The 18,579-nt window shown below is 44.7% G+C and overlaps 3 protein-coding genes across 4 annotated transcripts; 1 reads left to right on the top strand and 2 right to left on the bottom strand.

Annotated features, from left to right (window-relative positions):
* Positions 1 to 256: 256 nt before the first annotated feature.
* Positions 257 to 10,755, bottom strand: dvl3b (dishevelled segment polarity protein 3b). Of its 2 annotated transcripts, none has more exons than XM_088396165.1 (15): positions 10,209 to 10,755; positions 8,432 to 8,501; positions 6,646 to 6,758; positions 6,406 to 6,515; positions 6,157 to 6,292; positions 5,840 to 5,930; positions 5,658 to 5,727; positions 5,397 to 5,536; positions 4,769 to 4,845; positions 4,629 to 4,696; positions 4,242 to 4,391; positions 2,876 to 3,007; positions 2,632 to 2,799; positions 2,357 to 2,554; positions 257 to 1,458 (listed from the first exon to the last, which is right to left on the bottom strand). In XM_088396165.1, the coding sequence occupies exons 1-15, from the start codon at positions 10,367 to 10,369 to the stop codon at positions 1,109 to 1,111; spliced, it is 2,034 nt and encodes a 677-aa protein (XP_088252291.1). In that variant the 5' UTR covers positions 10,370 to 10,755; the 3' UTR covers positions 257 to 1,108. The 2 variants fall into 2 exon arrangements, with proteins under 2 accessions (XP_088252291.1, XP_088252292.1); XM_088396166.1 differs by having other exon boundaries at positions 6,415 to 6,515.
* Positions 10,756 to 10,918: 163 nt separating this feature from the next.
* copb2 (COPI coat complex subunit beta 2) lies at positions 10,919 to 16,561 on the bottom strand. Its single transcript, XM_088395868.1, has 22 exons — positions 16,410 to 16,561; positions 15,922 to 16,059; positions 15,738 to 15,824; positions 15,522 to 15,648; positions 15,295 to 15,443; positions 14,998 to 15,144; positions 14,753 to 14,852; positions 14,519 to 14,661; positions 14,217 to 14,416; positions 14,039 to 14,149; positions 13,876 to 13,964; positions 13,675 to 13,781; positions 13,433 to 13,576; positions 13,173 to 13,303; positions 12,890 to 13,097; positions 12,703 to 12,813; positions 12,299 to 12,513; positions 12,087 to 12,225; positions 11,837 to 11,974; positions 11,661 to 11,738; positions 11,436 to 11,576; positions 10,919 to 11,342 (listed from the first exon to the last, which is right to left on the bottom strand). Exons 1-22 carry the CDS (start codon positions 16,410 to 16,412, stop codon positions 11,247 to 11,249), a joined length of 2,802 nt encoding a protein of 933 aa, XP_088251994.1. The 5' UTR covers positions 16,413 to 16,561; the 3' UTR covers positions 10,919 to 11,246.
* Positions 16,562 to 16,854: 293 nt separating this feature from the next.
* czib (CXXC motif containing zinc binding protein) lies at positions 16,855 to 18,392 on the top strand. Its single transcript, XM_088395871.1, has 8 exons — positions 16,855 to 16,927; positions 17,011 to 17,094; positions 17,342 to 17,398; positions 17,462 to 17,543; positions 17,626 to 17,657; positions 17,747 to 17,824; positions 17,998 to 18,063; positions 18,135 to 18,392. Exons 1-8 carry the CDS (start codon positions 16,922 to 16,924, stop codon positions 18,210 to 18,212), a joined length of 483 nt encoding a protein of 160 aa, XP_088251997.1. The 5' UTR covers positions 16,855 to 16,921; the 3' UTR covers positions 18,213 to 18,392.
* Positions 18,393 to 18,579: the final 187 nt, after the last annotated feature.

Raw genomic sequence — 18,579 nt, 5'->3', positions numbered from 1 at the left:
CAAATAACTGCACTATTTCCCAATAGAGACGTTTGACATACTTACGTAACTCTTCCTCACACTTGACCAAATCAAAGCATCACAACTTGAAATTATTCAGCCCATTCATTGGGTGTGAAGAGATATTTGACATTTACTGATATTTTATTCTAGGAAAAATCTTCATTTAACTCATATTTTCAGTATATGCTGCATTCCTGCTTTTTGTAATAAATCTGGTCTGTGCAACCACATGCAGACAAACAACGCAGAGTCATGAAGTCATAAAACTATATTTATAAATAAAAAGGCATTTCCTTGATAAACGAGTAGTGTGAGAGACAAGTAAGATTTTTCTTATTACTATCCATCGCAACAAGACAAACTAAAAATGCTTGGGTTAACAGGTGGAAACAAAATTAATGTAGTGTATAAATGACTTGAACTTGAGGCTCATGTTTTGCACTGTAAAATAAAATCAATTGTGATCAACAAACATGATCAAACATTCTGACAGTAAGAATGACGGATATTCTCAAATTATTTTTTGTCTCTCATAAGTCAAGCAAACATTTAAGTATGAACAAGTTAGTGTTCAAGCCGACGTCGTGTTTTATTAGTGAAGGAAGCCAAAGCTCCCCCCGTCAGTTCTGACCCTGGTGGGGGAACAAGGGGGATGGGGTCAAAGAATGTTAAGATAGAGAAGACAAGCAGCAGAGAGAAAAACAAAATGAAAAACATCCACGTAGGAAAACCGCTGAGTCATCCTCCCCATCTGCCTGTTTTCCACCATTTCCCTCTCTCTTGGTTTTTGTCCTTGCACTAAAACTCTTCCCCACTGAGAGGCGGAAACTGACTAACGGGCCCTTTGGTGCCAATTTGAGCAAACTGCGGAAGGAGGAGTGTTTCTTCACTGAAGAAAGTATGGCCACAATGACTAAGAAGAGACGCACAAAAGAGGCGGAACATTTTTTTTTCTCACAGCACACACAACAGAACTGGTTGCATCCATGCTTTTAGGAATCGGAGGCCTCGGAATACAGCTGCTGCAAGCTTCGCCTCTGCCGGCCGACAACAATTTGCCCCCCCCAATCTGCTACAATTTAATCTGCTCGCCCTCCGACCTGGGTCACATCACGTCCACAAAGAACTCGCCGGCGTTGCCCACCGACATTCGCAGGGACTGGCGCGACGCGGTGAGCTCAGGAGGGGCCGAGGCCAGCTCCCTACCCGGGGGGGCTCCGGGGGCGGATGCGAGCAGATGAGGCGGCTGCAGGGGCAGGCTGGGGGGGCCGTAGACCAGACCTTGGCCGTAGTGGGAGTTGGCGCTGCGGTGGCTCAGCGAGCTGCGGACGCTTCGCTCGCTAGGGGGAGCCGCCGAGCGCTCGCTGGCAGCTCGGTGGCTCCTAATCTCCGGTTCGCTTCCGCTGCCGCCAGATTTGCGCCCCTCGTTTTTGCTGCAGTTTGAGCCGCTGCTTTCTGTGGACAGAGGAGTGCGTGCAGACGGTGACTATTTGCCACACGTAAATCATTGACTCAATCGGAGTCACAAACAAGAGCTGCTTGCTCGCTCCCGTCGGTGTGCCGCTAAAGAATAAATCCCCGCAGATCTGACCTAGTTTTGACAGATTACAAGGTTTCCTTTTATGGCTGCACAAAGGCCAGTCATTTGAGTGGATGCCTCTTGAATGACTTGAACACAAAAACAATAGCACGACATCAAATGCACAAACGCAAATATACAACCAGTTTAAATGGCAGGTTTGAACTGCTTAAGGGGGCAGGCCGGTAGCTGGAAATGGTGGAACTGCAGGAATTTCTGGAAAGTACTGGAAGCTTTACATGTATCAATGGATAGCGTTATAGAGTCTCAGGAAGACGCGTGAAATCTGCCAAACGCAACGTAATTTGATGTAAAAACCTTTGCGAAGCACTGGACTCCGCCATTAAACAGAAGTTCTGGGATGTGTAAGACGCGTGGTGCGCTCGGTAAATACTGCTGTTAATGTGCGCAAACCACAATGTCTGACTTTCCACTCCTACACGGTGATTACTTTAAATCCAAGTCTTCAGAGATGCTGGCTGGAGGAAATATTTGACAGAGGCAGGCTGTGTTCTTTGAGCACTTGGGAGTATAAAAATGGTTTCCCGGATCAAATTCTGGATTCAAAGAGCAGGCGTCAATCACAGCGGTGCTATGCAAGTTTTTACTTGATGCATAACTGACCACATCTTCCTCAAAGTGTTTATAATTGCCCTTACCGATCTGTAAGTGGACTACAACTAAAATACTAAATCACTTCGAGCCCATTCAAAGCACTGTCTTGCATTAAACGGCAAGTGTGATTTCAACCACTTTGAACGTTTCTGCACTCACCGCTGTGCTGGCTTCCGGCACTGCCAGCGGCTGGCCCGCCGGGGAAGGTTTGCGGAAGGTCATAGGGGTGAGGGATAGGGAACTGGTAGGGCATTGGCCAGGGAGCGGCCCCGGGGTGAGGCAGAGGGGGGAGGGTGTCCTGGTCTGAGGCGCCCCCACTGGAACCGTCGTGGTCATGGAGAGACAGGTGGCTCATATCTGTAGGGCGACAACAGGCCATTGACTTACTCTAGTACGAATATTCTTTTTTTTTTTTTTTTCTTCCCCCCACTTACTGCCACAGAGGTCTCCAAACACATAGTAGCACTGCTCCGAGAAGGTGATCTTATTGACAGTGTGTCGGATGTAGCCGGCCTTAAGCAGGTTGCTGGCGTATTTACGCGCTTCTCTGCGATCTGTGAAGCCTTCCACGTGATGGAAGAGCCAGTCCACCACATCGGAGCCTAGAAGCACACGAGCAAATTGTTTCAAGCACAACGCCAAGACCGGTTTCACCTGACCGAGCCCGCAGGACAATACCGATGAAGGCGTTAGCGATGGTGATCTTCAGCCACATCCTGTCTCGTACTTCCAGGCCCGACTCCGGACAGGCCATGGCTTTAGCGACTGTTGCCATGTCCATGTGTACGGAGAGGTGGAAGTCATCAAATCCTAGGAGGGTGGAAAAAAAATAAGAGCTTATTTATGGTCACAGTATTCATTCACATTGTTCCTCTTTTCAATTTCAGATGAATACACTGGTCTGTTTTCGAAATCATCATAAATAATATGTGCTCTACCGTGGCCCTTCCTGTGTCTGGACACTTGGATTTAAGTCCGAAGTTGTTCAATAACGGGCTTGAACTGAACGTCCTTTTAAAAACACAGACATAGCGTTCCTTGGAGTTTCCTTTGTGACAAAATGGTGGTGATTAAGCCAGCGTGTTGTGTTTCTGTTCTTTGTAGGCTCCCACTTAAATGGGTAATTCCTTCATTTCCCTAAATTCATCATTCTCGCCGGAGTGACTAATGCAACAATGTATGAGTTGAGCGAATCTCTCCGAGATGAAAGTAACGTCAACTGTTTGAAGCGTTTTAGACTTGTACTGCTTTCTGACTGGACACATTATTTCGTTCATGTATGAATCTTATCCTTTAAGCACTTGTAGCTTTTCAAGATTGCATCATCGTGTCTTTTTTTCATGCTTTTTGTTAGTGATTTTTTTTTTTTGACTGATGCAATCTTAAGAGACCATTCTTGGCCCGAGATCTTTCACCTTTTGTGCTTTAAGTGATTCAAATGGCACGAATGCAAGTTCAAGCCTAAATATAATAAAGCGTATTTCCACCCTTGAAAGCCCATCCAAAACAACACATGACCAAAAACAACAAATCTGTTCATCGAGCGTCACAGGACAAATATGATTCAAAGTGAAATAGTCCTCCGCAAGATGGCAGGGGAGATGAAAGTTGTGAGTTATGGCTGACTTTTGACAAAGCAGATGGAAGCTAGCTGTGAAGTATAGTCAAACTCTGAACGCAGACAAATGTGGAGCACAGACGAGTTGCTGGAATGAATTAAGGGATGGGCTCTCCAAGATTGGCTAACGCTTCTGAGGGTATGTGGCTTTATCGCTCAGGGTGTGGAAGAGACAAGGCGTTCGAAGTTGGAGGAGATTCACATGTCAACACATTTTTTTTTTGCGTCAATGTGCATAGGAACTATTCAGAGTTTCATTTGCAGCTGTACTCCTTCTCCTCATATTGGGTGTGTCATAATTTAGAATTATAAATGACGACCATAATACAATAATAAGATGACCGAATTACCGCTCGCTCTGCATCGATTGCAGCTCGGTCATCCCGCAAGATGGAATATGAGAAGATGAAATGAGGATATACTTACGTTCCGTTTCTGGAATGGAGCTGCTGATGGAGGAGCTGGTGGAAGTGACGGTGCTCATAGAGGGGCTCATACCGTAGGCAGGATACACCCCGGTCATGGCTGCAGTATGCGACACCCACGCCGCAGGGTCAATGGGTCGGATGGGCTCACCTGTGGGATCAAACGTGAGGTTGCAAATAGTTTTAAAATGATTGATCTGCTTCAAATAACATAGCTTGATGTATTCTGGCAAACAGTATGTTAATGAACTCATCATTCATTAACAACCATCACATAAAGTTTGTGCGCCATTTTTTGTTTGGTGTGGTGCTGTGAATCTTTTGCAATGTCAAATATTGGAAAACATTGCCTTCCAGAGAGGCAAAGAAAGCAAAAGGAAGCACTCACTTCTCGGCAGAGCGAAGCAGCTCCGTGGGTTTGGGTCCCAGCATTTAGCCACGGTTAAAGTTATTGGACTGGTCATAAAAACACATTTTTGCACATTAACAATGCAGCAAAGGCATAAGAATGATTTGCGTTTGCGTTACCCAGTCTTGTGCACGATGTCCCGAAGCACTCGAACTGCATCGTCATTGCTCATGTTCTCAAAGTTGATGTCGTTCACCTGAACGGAACCAAAAACACAAGACAAGCAGAGTTGTTGCTCAATACTTCCGTATTCGTGGAAAATTGCATTTTCACTATTTGTGGGCGAACGATCATAATATTTAGACACGGTTGCCGGATAGTTTGACCCCAAAAAATCCAACTGTAATGGATGACAAAAACCACAAAGCGCAGCATCTCCCAATGAAAATATTTTCCAAACCAATTATGACAACACAAACAGGCTCACCGCTAAATTATTTCCCAGCGTTACAACCTAACTCGGAGGCTTGCGTCGGTGGGACTGGCTATATTTCAAGTGACTGTGGGAAGAAGCACAGTTGCCTGGAATGACAACTCATTGCCAGTACTCATCACAAAATTCATCTGTAGCCTGAGATGATTCTGACTTTATGGAATATGGCTTACGACACACTAGCTTCATCACCTCTTTTTGTTTAGAAGCCGACAGCTCTCGCTTGACTGCGCCTCATTTGCAGGCGCCGAACACAAACCCGACAACCATTGCCCGGCGTGCTCCCGGATTTTACAACAAACGCAGCCGCACACCTGCAAGAGCATGTCCCCAGGCTCGATACGTCCGTCAGCAGCCACGGCTCCGCCCTTCATGATGGAGCCGATGTAAATTCCGCCATCTCCTCTCTCGTTGCTCTGGCCCACAATACTGATGCCCAGGAAGTTGTACTTCTCTGTAAATATGAGACCATGTTTATTACTAGGACCACCGATGAGTGAAATGAGAAAAATAGTATCAATGTATTTATAAACACTGTCAATGAATGGTCTTATTTATTTTGTCTGGTAACTTACCCATGTTGAGAGTAACTGTAATAATGTTGAGAGACATGGTGGAGTCCGTTATGCTGCTGAACGATGACGACTGGACACACGAACAATAAATAAAAAAAAAAGGGGGTTGAGAGCGGCTAAATGTATCACGTTGCTGCAACTTAGTGAGGAACTACTGTATGTGGTTGATTATGTGATCTCACTCTGTCCAGATTGGAGGCTTTGGGTTTCCGTCGGCGGCGGCGGTGTCGTCTCATTAAACGAGAGGAACTCTGTTCTGTGGAGCTACTGAACCTGGGAAAGAGAAGAGAAATATATCTCCGTGTGGAAATGCATTGTCCACAATAGCCACTTCATAAATAATCATGGCAACCCATCGCTGATTTTCAATACGTCACAGAAACCTGAGTTTGAGGTCAAGTGTAATATAATGCGGATTCTTTTCAAATCATTGTCTGGTCAAACCAAACGTTTTGTCACCGCTAAATTGAGTTGTTCAACCCCCGAAAGGCAAGGTCACCTGCTGGTAGCGTCGTCATCCTCGGAATCAAAGCAGGAAGTGGACTCCAGCTCACTGCTCATGAAAGAGGAGCAGCTGTCGTACTCAGGCCCGCCACGCCCCGCCGGCCGTGACGACAACCCATTCTGCCGACCGCCTACGGAAGAAACAAAGCATCAGGAGTGGGAGAAAGTCCTGGCTCGTTGAGACAATCCAAAAATGTACAAATGAAAAACTTTTCTCTGTCGGTAACAAATACTACTTCCTGACCGTGGTCACCTTGCTTGCGTCTCGGCTTGTCCCTCTCTCTCCGTTGCGACGCCACTGAGCCCGTCTCCGTGTCGTTGTCCAAACTGTCCCGACCGCTAGCTGCTTTCCCACTGCAGGTGGAGACACGGTGGAATAAAAAGGAGACAGACGTCAAGATAATAACAAGCCATTCCTTATACACACGCCATCTTTCCGTTCAGCAAAACGACAAAGGTGCAAAATCCTCTTTCGTGTACTAACTGGTAAGAAGGTGGTCGAGAGTCTCCGATGCCTCCCGTCCTCTCCAACGGGGGCGCTGCCTCCAAGTCTGCCACCGAACCGGCATCTGCGTGGGGACCGTCTCCCGAAACCAGCTACGAGGGGGAAAAAAGCAAAACTTTATAAGTTGACGACAGCAACGACAGCAAGTTAAATTTTGTGGAATTTGGATTTTTCCACAAGAAGCCGCTTGATGTCAATGTGATAAATGAGCTGCTTTAGTCATTTAAAATTAGAGGGAAAACGTGAAAAGGCCAGAAAGCAAAAAAATGCAGCATTAACTCATTGTTCCAGTTTGTCCGTTAAAAAGGGACATGTTGATTTAATTATTTCACGAGGTCAGATGGGCCATTAAAAATAATTGGATGGGCAAAATCCGCTGCCAGTGAAACGAAGCCGGCTGGGCTCGGAGGGTGTTGGCCAGCTGGTGCGTTGCGGCGATTGCGGGCCGAGCCCCCTTGCACCCAAGAGGGCCATCAATCGAGTCATTGCAACAACACACTGGACGGAGGAGACAAACAAGCTGATACATTATAACAGATAACATTTTGCGGTCTGTGGAATATCAAATCAAGACCAACATCCTAATGTGCGTGCGTGCAAGGTCCACGGAAAACACAGATTTGCTTTGCAATCCGAACCTGAGGATCAACATGAACGAGATGAGTAGAATGCTAGCATGAACAAGGGGACTCTCCCTGGTCACTAACTATTTCTCTTAGTTTTTTCTTCTTCTTTTTTTAAACAACGGATTTTGTCCTGTGATTTCACTTGTCGGTAATGCAATTTCAAAGTCAAGATGGGAGGAAGTGAGGCTACGTCCTGGTAAACAGATGCTTCTTTTGTCATGGCAAGTGGTGGCTTGGGACTTCGTAGCAACGACTCACGGACGAACGTGCTGGCCAAACATTACAGCCCATCGGGGAAAAAAATGCTAGGAGACAACTAACGAACAAATCCCATGGAAACACAACTGGCAGCCATCTTACTTGTGCACTGCTGCCGGATTCATTATGCGATAATGATATTAGCAGGAAGATGTGCAAGGCCCTGGAGAAGGACCACGCAATTCATTTAGTTGTTTTCTCATACAAGCTCCAGAGAATCCAACGCGGGCGTGGACTTCTTTGTTTGGCAAACCTCGCTCTGAGGTGTGCCAAATGTGGCACAAAAAGTAGGCTGCGGTCACATAAACACTTCATTTGTATGAAAGAAAACGCACTTGGATTTGGACAATGAATCCTGGCAACAAGAAGTGGGCGGACACAGAGTTCAATAGTTTGAACAGTTAAGATAGAAACTCGCTGAGGAACAGATGAGCAGGATGGGACAAACACACACACACAAACACATTCAGGCTGGAATGTTAGTGAGCAACCAAAATGACGGAAACACTTTTTACTACCTTCAACAAGTACAAAACAAGAAGCAGGATGTGCTAGTATATCTCTGTGCAGATTTTTTAAATTTTATTTTATCAAGAGTAGAATCAAAACCCTCTGCTGTTTTCTGCATCGTTCACAATTACACCACCATCATCTGGCATCAATATTTGGCCTTGGTGGAGGTCTGGAGTCTACTTGTTGTCTCTCCAGTTGGAGGCTTTTCCATGATGAAACCAATTCATGCCCATGATTTACATCCTCATGATAGAAATTTAAAAGGCTCTATTATAACACATTGACACAATTGCCACTGAAGCCCAAAAATGCGGTAAGAGGTCTGCGCAAAAGCGATGACTACGATAGATTGTTGTGTTTGAACTCACCCACGACACCACCCGTCCATTAAAGCAGGGCAGTTTTGCGTTGTCGTCAGATATCTCCTCTTTTACCACCCTGCAAACACAACAAAGGATATTATCAGTAAACCAGCACTGAGAAAAAAGCAATCTGAAGCTAGTTTTGAGGCAATAGGCAACCATGACAAATTGAATAGCGCACTCATTACAGCCGCAGTCTTTACACAAGTTAATTAAAAACTACTCCTAAATAAAAGTTTAAAAACGCCTGATAAAGATTCAATTGAAGTCTATTGGAATTAAAATTGAATTACAACTGAACTGTATTGAGTTACTGATTCTGGAGGGAACTTGCATACCAAGTGGTTCTTTTGAGAATCACTGCATTGTGTATACAAGAGCAGCTACAGATAAATAATGCTGTCCGTCAGTTGACAATACTGGTGCCGTTTTACTTAACTGTGGGAATGCCAACATTTTAATCCTAGACTTTCATTTAGCTGCTTCATGTCCAAACATCTGCGGTGGATTAAACTCTCATCCACAATAGATGAATACAGAAATGGACTGGAGTAATCTTCTGCCTCAGACAACTGGATCTGTTCGGATTGCTACTAAGACGGCTTGGCTTGCTATTTGTTATCGTGGTACTGTTTTGATTTGCAGGTGTATTTACAGAGTATCCCTTTACCTTTCCCAAAATGAATAGCAGTCCTTTGCAAATGTGCCCAAGTTGCTGCCCCTCCCTTATTTGTATTTGACCAAAAACAACTCTACAAACGTAGCGCAACAGAACAGGTCTCACTTTACCATTTGGAAGGGACTGTCTGGGGGACCGCTAACATGTACACTTTTTTCCACATTTAACACAAAGGGACACGTCCATAAATCTGCCAGAGTGATGGATGCTGCATTCCTAAGTCCAACTCTGCATTCCTCCGACTAATGGACAACAACAGCAGCGGCCGGGTGGACAAACTAGTTTAAACTACAAGTTACCCCTCTGATATTAGCCTGTTAAAATTAGCTGACCCTAAGTGCTGACAGTTGTGTCTCTCTCCTTATATGCAGAAACGTTACACAGTAATCTTGGAAAACAATCACTAAATTCTCCTAGTGCACTTTCCAAGTGTGCAGACATGTCATACAGTCGTGAAAGGTAGGAGTGTGAAATTTTCCAGGAGTAAGATATAGGCATTCTAGTAGTGCAAAATAAAGTCATGTAGAAGTGGAAGCCAGCATGTACTGGGGGAAAAAAACGGCGAGGAGAGGTCCACACAGTAGTGGAGCACAGTAATTCCTAGATCGCATTAGTGGTACGTATATCAAATAAACGTTCAGTGGGCTTTCCACATGGGCCTGCTGGAGACACTACCTCTGACGTTAGCATGCTAGCACTAGCTGTCCATACATATTCACCAACTACTGGCATATGTGACGCTCGAAACTGGTTATTAGCCAGCGTATGTCAACCCACACCGTAACAAAAGGCCTTTTAATGTTAATGGAAACTTTCTCCAGGGTATACCGAAACTGTCCAAAGCCTAATTTGTACGGCGTTACGATAAGCTACGAGCGGCGTAAGCTAGCCTCATGAGCAATGTAAACAAACGCTATGGACGCTAAACATACGCGCTAGCTAGCCGCTAGCAGCTAACAAAGGAAAGCTAACGCAAGTGGTAGGCAGCCAGGTGAAGTGATGACAAGCCAGCTGGCTGCTCCGCTGGCAAGTCTCGCAGCACTAACGTTATGAAATCCAGCAAGAATGACAGTTTAAAAACAACGTCGTAACACAAACAGTTACCCGAAGTCATCGTCCATAGATTTGAAGAAGAACTTGTAATTGGGTTTTTTCAGGACATTTTTGAAGTCTGCCAAAGTGACTTTGTCCGCCGGCACAGACAGTTTCACCAGATAGGGTGTCTCCTGGTCGTCGAGGTGGTAGATAATTTTGGTCTCCCCCATCTCGGAGTGCAACTGAGGCGAACAAGCAGGCAGGTCGCATTAAGCCAAGGGCCCCGGCAGGCAGGCTCCCTCTCGGGCCCCGACTCCCCGTGGCGATAGCGGCGGGTGTGCCGTGGTCCCTCCCCGGCTCTCCCTGGCCGTCCGATTCGGATGGCTTTTCTTTTCTACGCCAGCGCGATAAAAAAGGGGTCCTTATTCCGCGGCCAATGGTTCGTACATTTTACGCAGGGTTATTTTCGGCACGTTTAACTGGCGACAAGGTTAAAAAAGACAGAAAATTAGAATGGAAGACGACTAAAAAAAGAAAAGAAAAAATCTCGCTCGTCTTCTCTGCCTCGCTACCAAGCTCGGCACTCTCGGCAGTTTGGTTGCACACGAAACTGCACCAAATCATCCAAGGCTGTCTGAAAGTGATGTCATCTAGCGGAGAGGAGGAGAACTGCAGCAATCCATTTCCATGCCAACATTTTTTACGATTTCAGTATTTTCTTCTACCGCTTCCCACCCACAAATGCATTCATGACTATACAGAATTAATTCAAAGGTAAATATGTACAGCAACCGCAGTTTATTGGACTGAATCCTCAGAGATTTTTATCATTGACAAGGCAAAAAATAAACATAACATATAGGCTAATGCAATAAAGAGAAATGATCTCCAACAGTCAATAAATGGTGTACAAAATGGAGTCTGAAATACCGGTAGACGTGTCTACTATTCCTCGGCGGACAAAATATTACTGATCTCATGGTCGTCTATTTTAATCTGTAGGTGGACAATACAACATTTTTAAGTACAAAAAGGGAGCAGGGGTGTTTGGTCTCTGTTTTTTAAATAAGCTTCGAGGTGGTCGACAGCAAAATTGGTGGAAGATCTCTAGTCCTCTAGAAAGTCATCATCCAGGTTAACATCACTGGTGTCGATGTCATCTACCTCCAAATTGTCCAGGTCAATTTCCAGCTCTTCCAGATCCTGTGCACATAGACATTGTTTTTTTAACAGCTCCTTATTGAGAGAACCAAATGCACCAATAAAAAATCAGAGCACGAGAATGAGAAATTCGACCTTATCTTTTTCCGACTGGGACAACTCTGGGATTTCCTCCTGAGTCTGTGGAGGGACAGTTTCGGGCTCTGAAGGCGTGACTGCAAACTCGGCTGCTATTACAGGGACCGACACTAAAGGAGAGTCTTCACATTCTTCTATCTGCAGAGTAATAAAAATACAAAAATGAACCAAGTTCAACAAAAGTGCAAATAAAAGCGGAGTGGTTGGATAACGCCGACAAACCTCAGTAGCAGAAAGCTGAAAGATCCCTTTGGGCTGGTATCCTTGAGCCTCCTCTATAATATTCCTGTCTTCATTTAGCTGAAAGGGAACAAAAAAATCGGTTACGCAACTCTGAGCTGTTTAACATTCAATACTTGGAGCTACACTTTGATTGTATTATATTCTCCTTAACTCACAGTGACCAGGGGATAATCTTTGGCTGGCCTGGTGGCGCCTGAGCAATTTTCTTTGAGGTAATCCTCAGCTGCAAATGCTTCTTTCAGACCAGGAAACAGGTTTTCATATTCCGTAGGATCTGCTAAGGATTCAGCAGCCTAAAAGCGTGTTGAAATCATGATATGAGGAAAGACAAGTGCATTCAGATGAAAGCAGGGTTCACATTTGCGACAAGATTGTTTCAACTGAACAGTAATCCACCGTGCTCACCTTCTGGTTGACCTTGGCCAAATTTTCCCTCCACAGTTTGACCACACGGGACACCTGGCTGGGCAGGTATGTGCGTGCCAGGAATGCAGCTTCAGGTAGGCGGTTGGTTCTGATCAAAAGCTCCAAACATTGATCCAGTCTGTGAGGAAATGACGGCAGAATGACATTTTGACCGGTGTTCAGTCACACATTGAGTCACAAGTAACACTTACTTCCCCTGCAGGAAGTAGGTCATGAAGGCCACATTGTTCTTGCCGTCCTTTTCGGCACCTTCGGCCAACTTGCCCACCATTGGGGCGTTGCCCGAGGCGGTGGCGAGAAGGAGTAGGCCGCCGTAATCCTGTGCGTGATGCAGACACTCCTGGGCCAGGCCAAATTGGCACTTGCTAATAGCCAGCTCAGCCAACTGCTTCCACTTCTGCTCAGACTACAAGAAGTGAAATAAAGACATTCCAAAAAAAAAAAAAAAAAGAAATTTATGTCAAATACCCACAACAGGTATTGGAACACAAATGGTGGCACAACACAATTAGACAGCGGCATTTTTTTCTTTTTTTTACTCCTTCCATTAGAGACACAAGTTGAACACATAGGCACAACTCTTCTCAAAAGTTACCTCTGCCTCTACAGCCAGCTGGTAGGCAATCTTCAACTCTCCCAGCTGCAAAGCCAGCTCAAACCTGTGTTCAGAGTCTGTGGACACAGCTAACGCCTGCTGCTTGAAACCCTGGGATCCAAGAAAAAAAAAAAAAGCCATCAATTGTTGTAATAACTCCTAACGACAGGAGGCGATGAGTCCTAACCTGTTTTTCCAGGAAGTGTGCCACCCTGGTCCGTTGTTCTTTAGGAATTGTGGGAAGCACCTTGTCAGCCATCCCAAAGTCCCTCCTCATGACAGCAGTTTGATACTCCAGAACGGAGACCAGGAGGGAGTAGCTGACAATGTTGAGCTCCTTGTCTCCCAGGTACAGGCGGTCATCTTTGGGTATGTAACCCAGTAAATACATGGTTCTGCGTAGACAAGGGGTGGGGGGGGTCATCTTAAATGACTGTCGTTTGTCTTGAAAATGAAAAGGGATGTCTGACCTGTCCAGGTGAGCGATCGTGACGATCTCGCCTCCTACGAAGTAATTGAGTCTGTTGACGGAGCTGGTGTAAATGAAGCAGTCACCAACCCAGAGTCCCGTCTTCACAATCTCCTGGATCTCTCCTTGGACCTGAGCCAAGAGAAGATCCAGGAACTTACAAATGCAACGTATGAGTGTGTTGGACTCAGACTTGGAACCCTTTTTTTTTTTTTTTGGCTTTTACTAGACGTGTGTTTAAAAAGCCAGAAGCACACAAACCTCAAAAGCATCCTCAATTCCATCCTCTGTCACGCCTTCGTTGTTCTCTTGCGAGGCAGCGACTTTATCGGCCATGTAACGAAGGATGAAGAAAGACTCTTCTGTTGCGATGCAGACCAACTCGCCGGAGTCAGACCAGAAGATCTGCATACGGGGGAAAAAAAAATGAATGAATGAATAACAGGTTGAGACTCAGACCAAGACAGACTGCTCATGACGTGCTCTAGAAGAAGCGCACTTACGTGTTTAGGTTGGATCTCAATTCGGCGGATCAGCTCGGTGTTCTCCCAATCGTAAAAAGCCAGACCGTTCACTGACCTCACCCCGAGCAAGAAACCACCGTAGATACCTGTAGGGTCCGCCCCCACAAAAAAAAAGGCATTGTTTTCCTTTTCTACTGTCATTGATTACATTTTTGAACCCCAGCTCAGCATTGCCGTTACCCTCAGCTCCAAAGTCGGGCTTGAAGGACTTCTTCTCTTTGAAGTTCTTGAATATTTTGACGACACTGTTGCTTTCTCGAATGGCATATCTGTTGAAAAGGCACATTAACAATGACTCAAATCTATTGAGAAGTGGCGCATCCCAGACAGACTGAGCACTTACTCAGAAGAGTCATGTGCCCAAGCAAACTCCTGCGCTGAGCCAAAGCTCTTGTTCCTCAGCGCCATGGCGGTGTAGATGATGTACTCGCCATCTCCGCACACCACAACAAACCTGCGAGGGAGAGCTCAAAGTGAGAGCAGGCCTCTCAGAGTGAGGGGAGTTTGAAATGACAGCGTACCTCCCATTGGGGTTGTGTTGGATGGTTTGAGGGTAAATTTCACAGCTGCCCATGTCTTTCACAGCTAGCGGGAGCCGCTCCCCGTCCTTGATCTCAGCGTCACCCATGGCCTTCAAATTGGCCTGCTGTATTTCACTGTGCTTGGCCCAGATAATTTTCCCGCTGGTGTCCATTGACATGGCCGGCTCCTCACGCCCAACCTGTGGGGACGTGAAAGTAGTTGAGATTGAACACAGAAGAAATGTCTGTACTACTATCAAGAATTTGAAAATGGATGATTACAACGATGCTCTTGTCCTCACCTTGATGATGATGCTGCCTTCATCGTAGCCCAGCGCTACATTGTTGGAGCCCCTGAGACCGCATACACACCAGACACGCTCCATTCCGTAGTTGAGCGTGCTCTCCAGGCGGTACGTGCTCGAGTGCCAAATGCGAACCGTACCTTCAGCGAGAGGAGATCATAGTTAAGCGAGGGAAAGCTCAGTTAAGATGGAAGAGAACAAAACAGAGAGAGGATATATATTCCAGCTCACCATCCTCTGACCCGGTGATTATAATCGGCAGCTCCGGGTGGAAGCTGACACAGGAGACGTTCTGGGCATGGCCCTCCAAAGTTTGAACACAGGTCTTGTTCTAGAGTGGAGATAACCAAGAACAAGTTATGCACAGGGTGGGAACAGAATAAAGACTACAAATGGGTTATTCAAACTGCTGAATTAGTATCTGTCAGTTACAATTCCGAGTTCCAAAGTTACTGGGATAAATAAAGGCGATGTACCTGGTAGTCCCAGATCTTGACCTGGCGGTCATCAGCGCCTGATATCAGGTAGGGCTTGTCTCCTCCACTATAATAGTCAATGCAATTGACCCCTTTCTCGTGGCCTTCCAAAGTGAAGTTGGGAGATGACGAGCCCAGTTGCCAGACCTGAAACGACACAAGGATACGACTAAATGAGCTTTAACACACTCGGGAGCTCCTGAATATTTTGTCGTGGAACAATATGGAACATTTCTACAAGCTTTTGAGATACATAGCTACTATATGACAGGCATGGCGGTCCAGGCAAGTTCTTACCTTGATAGTCCTGTCAAGGGAGGCGCTGGCAAATTGATTATTGTCCTTTGGGTTGATGACGATCTGCATGACGTAGTGCGTGTGACCCTCAAACACCTGGCTGCAGGACCACTTCTTGTCCCAGTCCCACAGCTTGATCAACATATCATCTACATCAAGATAGGGAGAGCGTTTAAGAAGCGAGAAACACATTTGTGTGTTGATTACAAGGACAAGGACAAGCCTACCGCTGCTGGTGAGGATGTAGGGCTGTGTTGGGTGGACAGCGATGCAACGAATGTAGTCAGAGTGGGCTTCAAACATGTGAACGCGCTCCAAGGTGTTGTAGTTGAACACGCGGATCTGCATATCATCCTACCAAGGGAGAGAAAAAACATTTTCTGTCACAAAGTTTGACAAAATCAGGTGGAAATCAAGGTGAAAGACAGCATTGCAAGACTTACTGCTCCAGTGATGACCCAGTTCTTCCTGGCTACAAATTTGGATGCTCTTACGGGGAGATCACACACTTCAAACGTCTTCACTAGTGTCTGATTAAAAAAATGAATAAGTCAAATGTTATATTTTCAGTTTATTCAGCTGCGTTTGTGTAATATCCTCCAAAAATACTGCTCATGCATGTTTTACTTGTGTTTCGTGGTTCCACACGCAGACGCTGCCGTTGTATAGACTGGCCAGCATCCATGGTTCGGTTGGATGAAGGTCCACACTTTTCACACGGTCAGACCTGGCTGTCAACCTCCGTTTGATGTCAAGCCTCAGCGGCTGAAAAATTGAGGACACAAATGTCGGTTGTGAGGAAAACTTGTAAGGTTACAAAGAATTTCAGATTGACATTCAATCATGACACGCAAACATTTAACAAAAATGTGCTACAGCTAATTAGGTTGTTTATATCAACAGGGATTAGTCTTTATTTCAAGTTCTTCGAAAACATTTGACAATTAAACAGCCAAAGTTTGACATATGACGATCTTCTGCACACCAGAGCTAACTAGCCGCTAAGCTGCTACCGAGAATACCTTGTTTTTGCGAAAACCAGACAAACAAATCAGCACAGTAAAACTAAAAACTGCGTAGAAATAATGACAAGCTCTACTTTAAACCTTACTGACCATTTTCAATCACCGTTTCTTCGATACAAGATGAGATAATGGTGTTGCGCGATCCAAATGTCGCGATTTGAGTGAACGGGCAATAGATACTGACGTGGAAGTTCCGGGAAGACAGTCTCGCGAGAGTCTGGAGCGAGAACGATTGTTGTGACGTGGCGGATAGCAACGAGACAAATAAAAATATTTGGAATTAAAAATGGAATATCTAGGGTTATGGTTATGGTATACCTAGTTTCAAACACGTTACAATAATAACAATGATTTTACATAGTTATGAATGTTTTGGACCATATTTATGAATTATTTATAATTACAAATACGCTGCCACCTAATAAAGGTGCTGTACCTAATAAAGTTCGAATATGAAAAAAAGTACATAAATAATAATAATTCTATTCTGCTCTACATGTGATTAAAATAAACTTTAAATGTAAACAAATGCAGAGAGGAACACACGAACTACTATTAACGAGCCTCGATTATGCTTCCTGAACGCAGCAGAGCAAACCAAGATGGTGGTATGTTTTGCTTCTCCACGTCTCGTCATAAACATGCAAACTAATGTGCACACTGACATATTTTCTTGTCCTTCTCGTGACAGAAATTCGGGCTCCAGTTCAAAGCAACTCTTGAGAATGTCACCAACGTGAGACCAGAGGGTGAAGACTTTCGCTGGTTTCTGAAAGTAGGCTGTGCTAATTCTGACTACTGTGGCGAGACAAGTAACAATTCATTTTGCCTTCAGATTTGATCACCCAAGGTGTGCTGCAAAAGTTATTGTTCCCACGTTATTGTGAAAAAATGTTTTTACTTGACTTCCCATTTTAAACAGCTGGCATTATGGTGAATGGGTTAAAACGTGTTGCATATTTGTTGGATTCATGTAGTCATACACATGAGCCTAATATTGGTACTTGATGTTCTCTGTTTAGCTCAAATGTGGAAACTGTGGAGAGATTCCAGACAAATGGCAGTATATAAACCTGGCGGTAAGAATGATGTTTATGGTTTTTAGACCAAATTTGCATATTGACTTGCAGTGTGTGTTTTAGGAGAGTGTACCGTTAAAAGGAGGAAGGGGAAGCGCCAGCATGGTGCAGAAGTGTAAGCTTTGTTCCAGGGAAAATTCAATAGGTATGAGCCAGCTGTGTTGATGTCTGAACTTTCTATTCGCAATTGCCATCCGTGTGGTCTCACGAATGATGTTTTCATGCAGATATCCTCGGCGACACCATTACACCGTATAACGTAAGGCCGAACTGTTCCATTTAACGTCGTCTGTTCTCAAGTCTGTCATTTGCAAACACCCGGCTTACCGTCTGTCTGCTTCATCACAGGCTGAGGACGGCGAAAAGTTCAAGACGATGGTGCAGTTTGAATGTCGAGGTTTGGAGCCCGTTGACTTCCAGCCGCAGGTGAGTAACTCCATTTAAATGACCAGCCACAAAAGTGGGAGAAAATTATTGCTTTGGACTTATTTCCTGGCCTGAAAACACCAGGTACAACTTATTTTGAAAAAAACATTCAAAAACTGAATTTATCTAAAAATAATCTCAAATGATTTTTTCCCCTTTCAAACCCACCTCAGGCTGGCTTTGCTGCACAGGGAGCAGAATCTGGAACACCATTTCCTGAAGTAAACCTACTAGAAAAAGTAAGAAGATTGTTTATCTGGGCTGGGGGAAATATGACTGATGACATCATTATTTGTTGTCCACATTTCAGGATTGGACAGACTACGATGAGAAAGTCAAAGAATCAGTGGGAATATATGAAGTCACGCACAAGTTCATCAAATGCTGATGATGTTGCCCGACATGTGACAAGGGACACTATTGACAAAAAAAGTCGGTCCAGTTTCCAGATGGATGGATTCCAATGGGCACAGCGTGGCTTCAATATGTGGCAGACAGCAACTGACATGAACATATGAATACAATTCAGCTTTCTAAAATATCTTCAATAAAATTGAGAAAATATAAATCTTGGGTTGAGAACCTGTGTTTTTTGCAGATTTCACTAAGTGGTTGAGAGTCACTTTTTTTTTTTGATTTTCAATAAATGTCATGGGGTGATTGACTACAAATGTGTAATTAGCATGTGTGAGTGGGTGACTAATTGTTTTGAAAATTAATGTAATTTTTTTTTTTTTTTTTTTTACTAAAGAAAA

Source organism: Syngnathus floridae, chromosome 14 (assembly GCF_059516105.1).
Source record: "Syngnathus floridae isolate MCC-2025c chromosome 14, RoL_Sflo_1.0, whole genome shotgun sequence".
Lineage (NCBI taxonomy): Eukaryota > Metazoa > Chordata > Actinopteri > Syngnathiformes > Syngnathidae > Syngnathus > Syngnathus floridae.
This window is presented reverse-complemented; position numbering and strand designations above follow the sequence as displayed.